The following is an 8,046-nucleotide window of genomic DNA, read 5'->3' as shown; positions in this document are numbered from 1 at the left end:
ATGTTGAAGGGGATGTGGCAAAATTGGGACACTAATGCATTGCTGATGGAGTTGTGAAGTGATCCAACCATTCTGAAGAGCAATTTGGAATTATGCCCAAAGGGCTATAAAAGAATGCATTCAATTTGATCCAGTAATATTACCACTAGGTCTCTATTCCAAAGAGATTTAAAAAAGGGGGGGGGACTTATTGTTTAAAAATATTTATAGCTGCTGTGATGGCAATGAATTGGAAATTGAAGGGATGTTCCTCCAGTGGGGAATTGATGAACAAATTGTGGTATGTGATAGTGATGGAATACTATTGTGCTATAAGAAATGATGAACAGGATGGTTTCAAAAAGAGCTGGAAAGACCTACATGAACTGAAGCAAAACTCTAGGAAAACATTGTACATAGTAACATCAATACTGTAGAACAATCAAATGTGATAGACTTTGTGACTAATAGCAATGCAATGATCCAGAACAATTCTGAAGAACTTATGACAAAAATGCTATCCACCTCCAGAGAAAGAACTGTTGGAGTAGAAATGCAGATGAAAACAGATGCTTTATCACTTGTTATTTGGGTATATGTTTTGGGGTTTGGGTTTTATAAGACATGAATAATATGTAAACATGTTTTGCATGATAATACATGTATAACCCAAACTGAATCGCTTACCAGCTCTGGGAGGGGGAGAGGGAATAAGAGAGGGAGACAATTTGGATCATATAACTTTGAAAAACTTATGTGGAAATTTGTTATTAAAAATTTTAAATAGATAATAATTGAAAATTGATTGTAAGGAACCCATATTTTAGGAAAGTGAAAACTGAAGTCTTATACAGATTAGGCATAGCAATGATGATACATTTCAATGAAAGTCATTTGACTTGCCTTTGGACCTAATAAAAATTTATGAAAGTATTTTTAATCTTTGTTTATTCTGAATTTAAACACTAAATATGAGGATTTCCAAATGTAAAACTGATCAGAAAAAGAGAATTGCACATAAAACTGAATCTCTCATGAAAAGATCATTTTTCCTTTAAGTATAGATAAGTATATTATCTATTATTATTAATACATTAAAATATTACATTATATGAAAGTGAGTATATATATGTATATATATGTACACAATAAATTCAGCATGTAACTTTCAAAGCTATTCTGTTTGTCTGAGCTTCCCTCTGGTCTTCCTTTTGTCTTCTATGTCAGCCTCTCTTTCTTTTCTTCCATTCTTTGGCAACCCAACTGATCTCTCCCCTCTTCCTCCCAACTCCCTTCCACAAACTGAAGAAAACAAACAAACAAAAAATCCTTCTAACATATGCATATTGAAGCAAAACAAATTCCCTCTTTGACTATTTCCAAAATGTCTCATTCTGCACCACAAAGCCATCAGCTCTCTCAGACAGTTGGATAGTTTCTTTCTGAGTCCTTCCGAATCACAGTTAGTTGTTGCATTGATCAGTGTTCCTAAGTCTTTCTTTTTTCTTTTTGAAATTTTTATTTAGTCAATTTAGAATATTCTCCCCCCCCCCCCCCCCCCACCCCCCAAGTCAACCAATTCCACTGGGTATTACATGTGTCCTTGATCAAAACCTATTTCCATGTTGTTGATGTTTGCACTGGGGTGATCATTTAGAGTCTACATTCCCAATCATGTCCCCATTGATCCATGTGATCAAGCAGTTGTTCTTCTTGTTAAGTCTTTCAAAATTATTTTCTTCACACTGTTGTTATTGTATAAATTGTTCTCCTGGCTCTACTCACTTTAGGAAATAACACTTTGGCAGTCATGTGGGTGATGGATTAGGATAGGGAGAGCCTTGAAGACCAATTAAAAGGCTATTGTGGCAGCCCAGCGGCGGGAGGAGGAGCGTCGAGGCCCAGAATCCCTGCTTGAAAAGAAGGTTCCCAGCCAGGGCCCTTTCCCTCCGACCCCAGACCCAAGTCGCTCACGCTGGTGCTCGCCCGTGTCTGAGGAGAGGGACCGAGCTGATCCCCGCTCGCAGCCGAGATGCTCAAGAGGAAGGTCAGCTCCGCGGAAGGGGACAGACGGGAGGAGCCCAAGAGGAGATCGGCAAGATTGTCCGCCAAACCAGTCCTTGCAAAGGCCGAACCCAAGCCCAAAAAGGCCCCCGGGAAGGATAAATCAGAGGACAAAAAAGTTCACACAAAAGGAAAGAAAGGAGCAGAAGGAAAGCCAGCAGAAGTGACTAACCAAGAAGAGAATAAAGAAGACTTGCCTACAGAAAATGGAGAAACTAAAAACGAAGAGGGCCCAGTCTCTGATTCAGCAGGAGAGAAAGAAACCAAATCTGAATAACATCTTATACCAAGTCTTTTGACAGTTGTCCCTGTTACCTCCCTTCTTGTACAATTCAGAGGAATATTTTTATCAACTATTTTGTAAATGCCAGTTTTTTAGTAGCTCTAGAAACACATTTTTAAGGAGGCAACCCCACCTCATCACATTAATTTTTAAAAACATTTAGATAAATGTAAGACAATCTAAAGTGACTTTATTTAGAATCCTATTTAAAGAGGTAAAATCACGTACTGGTTGTTGGTTTGGTATTTTGTTTTAATGTGGCCAGAAATTAATAGAATGTTGATTAGGAAGGTGTTCGCTGTCTTGTGCATAGGTTTAACATTCCATAAGCAGTTTTTACATCATTAAATGAAACATAGGTGGCCATTTGGAATTTTGACCATGAATTTTAAAGATCTTATTTGAATTCATCTGTTTTCCATCTTATCTTTCGGTACAATTTTTTCCTAAATAAAACTGCCCTGGTGTTGGATCTTCCTTTCAGAATTGTGTGCTATCTGTGACACTGTCATCTTTGGGTAGTTGTGGTACTATTTTTTTCCAGTAACTTAGTTTATGTACCGTAAAAGTTGGGAAATGTATATAATGAGTGTACTTTTATCAAATACAGAATTAGTGGAATTTTGTAAAAGATGTAATTCCCTATCCATATTTAGGATATTGGTATTTGATAACCTCTTTAGGGAGAGTTGCCTTCAAACTTAGTAAGAAAGCCACTGGAAAAAACAGTTTAGAAAAGGATTACAACTACATAATTTTTTTAGATTTTTTCTAGCATTTTTTAAATGTACAAATTAGTTTTAGTGTATATGTACTGATGACCAAACAAAAACTAATAAAATCTTGATTATAAAAGAAAAAAAAAGGCTATTGTAGGGTAGCTGGGTGGCTCAGTGACTTAAGAGCCAGGCCTAGAGACAGGAGGTCCTGGGTTCAGATCTTATCTCAGATACTTCCTAGCTGTGTAGACATTGGACAAGCCACTTGACCCCCACTGCCTAGCCCTTACATAGTATTGATTCTAAGGCAGAAGATAAAAAAAGAAAAAAGGAAAAAAAGAGGCTATTGCAAGAGATGATGATGCCCTTAACTAGAGTGGAGGCTTTGTGAATGAAGTGAAGAAATAAATTACAAGATTTAGCAACTGATTGGATGTGTGACGTGAGTGAAAGTGAGGAATCAAAAGAATAGCAAGGTTTCAAACCTCGGCAACTGGAAGAATGGCAAAAATCTTGAAAAGTAATAGAGAAGTTTGGAAGATGGGAGGGTTTAATGTGAAAGATGTCAAGTTCTGTTTTAGACTTGAAAGGTTTGAGATACCTACAAAACATTCATTTTAAAATACACAATAAACAGTCAGTGTGTGCAGCTGGAGCTCAGGAAAGAGATTAGAGCTAGAGCTAGAAATCATGGAATTATAGTATCATAATTCCACAACTAAAAGAGACTTCATGGGTCATCTAACCTGACCCCTTCATTAAATATATATGAGGAAACTGAACTTCAGGCAGGCTAATGACTAGCCACAGATGGTAAGCATGATTTGAATCTAAGTCTTGTGAGAGAGTCTGGCCCTGGAGGAAAAGTGCCAGACTAAAGAGTATGTGAAATTGATCATCTTGATGGGGGAGGGGCTGCAGGAGGGAGATCCTGAGGAGAGAAGACTCTGGTGGGGAGAGCAGTGAGGGTCTCTTGGTCTTGAGACATCATGACAGAAGGTGGAAAAAGACTTTCTCCTGAGGGTTACCTATTTTTCCTGCTGGTGACTGGAAATCTTTTCCCCCCAACACTTCCCAATTGAAGGGAAACTGAAAAGAAGAGAAACATGAGCAGACTTTGCCTCAGCTCCTGTTGCCCAGGGGTGAGTCCACCTGACTTTCTCTCAGGGGGCTCAGGCTGCCAAGGTCTGAGTTCTCCCCAAACATGAGGAGGGAGGAAAAGGGTTTAGATAGAGACAGGGACCCCCTTTTCCCACTTTCCTTCTCCCATTCTTCCCTGCTCGTTATTTCTTTTGTATTATCTGATTGAGTTAACATTAAAAGTTATCTGTTCCCCAAGCTGAGCATGAATGAATGGATGGAGGGGAGACCTTTTGGTCTTGAGTAGTGGAGGGGGGACAAGAGGGACAAAAGTGAATTGGGGAGAGCAGCTTTAGCTAAGGAGGGAAGGCAAAAGAAGGAAAATCTTCAAACCCCCTCTCCTCTCTCAGAGCCAACCCTAAACATTGACTGTCTCCCCTGTACCCCACTTTGTGGAAGGGGGTTCTCCTGTCTTTCCCCATCTCCATACTGAAAGCCCAAGCTTCCCTTGGGGTACATCCCTTCCCTCTTTTATTTTTTTAAAAGTCTTCTGATTCTATAACATTTGGAGTTTTTAGTTGATTAGTAGTTTTGAATTCTTTCTGATCCTAATTGGGATTTTCTTGGCAAAGATACTTGCATGGTTTGTTATTTCCTTCTCTAGATCATTTTACAGATGAGGAAAGTGAGGCAAACGGGATTAAATGACTTGTTTAGAGTCACAGAGTTAGTAAGTGTTGGGGTACAGAAGATTAATCTTCTTGATTATAGACTAAACACCATAAAGAAGCAATTCATTGATTGGAGGGATGTGGAAATACAGATATCATAATTCACTGCTGTCTGGGCTCTGACCATGATGGAGTTCAACCATTTTGCAAGTCAATATGGAAGTATATGCTAAAAGTTACAATTATTTTAAAAAAAAGGAAAAGAAATGCAAATTCAAGGAACCACTCCATGTCAAGTAAGTTGTTCCTAGGCTGTCATCATGGATACTTTATGGAATTGCAGGTTTCCTTATGGAATTACAGGCTCTCTCTCACCCACTCCAACCACCCTGTTTAAATTCAAATATTAAAATCAAAGATATATATTTTAAATACTTGATGAACAACTGATTTCTCTGTAGCATCCCAAGCATATTCACATCTATGAAATATAAATGACTGTATGGTTACTGTGTCTCCAAGCATAAGGTTATACCAATGAGGTTTGTGAATGTAACCTTGAACTGGCCATGCGGCCCTTGGCTAAGACAAACTCATTAACATGCTCGGACTCAATTCCCCGGGAAAGCACCGGTTTGCAATCTACACGCCCAAAGGTGTTCCCTCTACCTTGTCACCCAATCTTAATTGTCTATACTTTGTGATGTGGTTACTAGTGCTTGGGAGTACGGCCCAAGCAGGACAGGATTAAATTCAGAGGCAATCCCATGAACTTGCTCTTGTCTTTCTCTCCCCTTTCATGGAGCTCCACTGGGCTCCTCAATGACTATGTCTCTCTCGCCTCTTAACCTTCTCCTTCCCCGAGGCTAATCTCCTCCTCCGCCCCTGTTCCTTTGTACTCATACTCTCCTATCAAAGGGAGTATCATAGGGATTGCCTGCCCTATCCAACCACTGACTTGTCAGTGTCTTTCATTCTCCGCCCTGGTTCTCGGTTCCTACCTCTCCTCGGGTCCCATCACAAAGGTGAGCCCCTTCCCTTGTGGGACCTGCTGGTCAGGGAAGTCCATTAAGGAAAACCCCACATTCTCAGTGTAGCAAAGGATCAATAGTTCACACTAGTTCCATAAAGGGAAAGATCAAAATATCAGCTAGACACTTGGCCCACAGAGCAATAGAAGAAATCTCACCGTACATCATTTGACCAAGTGTGAAAATGCTCAGCTAGGGAGTATTTGGTCTGACACTCTCCTTCACCCACTCTCCCATTGCATAAGGGCTCACTTACCATTCTCTGCAAAGGTATGTGCTCTTCTCTATGCCTTTGCACAGATGTTCGGTGATCCACTCTCCCTGGAATGTACTCCGTCCTTAGCCCTAGCTCTCAAAAGACATTAGTTCCTTCAAGCCTTGGTTCATGGTTCCCCTTTGGCAAAAATCATTTTCTAGTCCTCCTGGTTGTTCTCTGCCTTTCACCCTCCTCTTCAAACTAGTATGTGGGTGTATGTATATATACACACACACACACGTGTGTATATATATATATATATAAATATGTATATATTAATATCTCCTTATATGCTACATCTCTTCAGTAGAACATAAGCTCTTTGAGGGCAGAAAATGTTTTTTCCTTTTTGTCTTTGTGATCCCTAAAGCCTAGCAGTGCTTTGCTAGTAAGTGCATAATAAATATTTATTGAATTATTTTGAATTGAATACTGAATTGCTTAATTATTGAATTATATTAGACTGCAGAACTTTTTAAATATAAATTTATTTTATTTAAAACAAAATTTTTTTCCATGGTTACATGATTCATTATGCTCTCTCCCTTGCCTTTTCCCTCCCCTCTCCCGCAGCTGACAAGCACTTCCACTGGGTAATGCATATATTATCACTCAAAAATGATTTCTATATTATGCATTTTTATCATAGAGTAATCTTTTAAAACCCAAACCCCAAATTATATGCCGATATAAACATGTGATAAATCTTATGTTTCCTTCTTCATTTCTTCTCCAACCATTCTTTCTCCAGATGTGGATAGTGTTTTTTCTCCCAAGTCCCTCGGGATTGTCCTGAATCATTGCATTGCTATTAGTAGCAAAATCTATCACATTTGATTGTCCTACAATGTTTTGGTTACTGTGTACAATGTTCTCCTGGTTCTAGACTATAAAACTTTTACTTGAAATGCGTTTCCAGCCCAAAATATAGCCTTTTACTGGTTTCTCTTTTGAACCTAAATCAAACAGTAAGACATTTCATAGCTCAATCAAGGCTAATTGGAGGCAGAACCAGGACTACAGCCTGGATCTTTGAGCCCCTAATCCTGTGCTTTTATTTCTCCCTTGGACCTTAACTCAGTACTGAAATGACCTTGTTATAATTGGGTGTCCCCCATAAGCAACCCCTATGGCATGATCCCCAAAGACAGCATTACAGTATGCCTAAAATGTCCAGTTCTCTGCCCAGGAGTTGCAAGTCTATGTAAGTCACATTACTGGAACAACCATCCATCATCTAACAATAGTCCCAGTATTCAAATTGGGAATGATGCTGGTAAATTTATAACAAAGGCATTTTCAGCTGATGGCCAAGAGGAGGGAAACAGCATTTTCCCCTCAAGTTTCCAGCAGGTATTGAGTGTGTTTTCTAGTTTGGGAGGACAGGAATGAAAAGAAGTAGCCTTTTTTTTTTTTAATGGACCTCTTTAATTCACAACTTCCTTTATAACTGGAAATTTTTTCCAGTTCATCTTTAAGACCCACTCATAAATCCTGCTTCTCCTCACACAAAGATCTCATTGTGTGGCTTCTGATGAGAGTGCAAGATTTCCCCCTGAAGTTTGCAGCCAATGAGTTTTCCTCCCTCCCCTTTCCCAGCCAGCTATTTCATCAGATGATCTCTGATCTCACTCAGCATGTTCCTGATTTCTATAGTGTACCACTTATCCCTGCCCAAGCTTTCCTGAAAGAATAGTGAAATTAAGCCCTCCTACGCTTCCCCCCCACCAAAATGTACACTCCAGATTCCAGTTGTCACAGAAACATTTTTGCTCTTTACATATTGCCTTTTATTTATTTTGGTGCTAATGGACAATCAGTTGCCATGAGAACTGAAGTCAGTTTTGCACAGACGGCTCAGGACTTGTCTTTCCCACTTGGAGGGATAAAACCAAACTGGGGTAAGAAAACAGCAGTGAAGCTGGGAAAGACAGAATTGAAAGGGGGAAAAATACATCAGAAA

The 8,046-nt window shown here is 39.3% G+C and overlaps 1 protein-coding gene across 1 annotated transcript; it reads left to right on the top strand.

Annotated features, from left to right (window-relative positions):
- Window positions 1–1,847: 1,847 nt before the first annotated feature.
- On the top strand, window positions 1,848–3,057 carry LOC103094325 (non-histone chromosomal protein HMG-14-like). The gene has a single exon (XM_056799700.1). It carries the CDS (start codon window positions 2,012–2,014, stop codon window positions 2,318–2,320), a length of 309 nt encoding a protein of 102 aa, XP_056655678.1. The 5' UTR covers window positions 1,848–2,011; the 3' UTR covers window positions 2,321–3,057.
- Window positions 3,058–8,046: the final 4,989 nt, after the last annotated feature.

The sequence above is a fragment of the Monodelphis domestica genome, chromosome 5 (assembly GCF_027887165.1).
Source record: "Monodelphis domestica isolate mMonDom1 chromosome 5, mMonDom1.pri, whole genome shotgun sequence".
Lineage (NCBI taxonomy): Eukaryota > Metazoa > Chordata > Mammalia > Didelphimorphia > Didelphidae > Monodelphis > Monodelphis domestica.
Note: the sequence above shows the minus strand (reverse complement) of the source record. Positions and strands in the feature narration are given on the sequence as shown.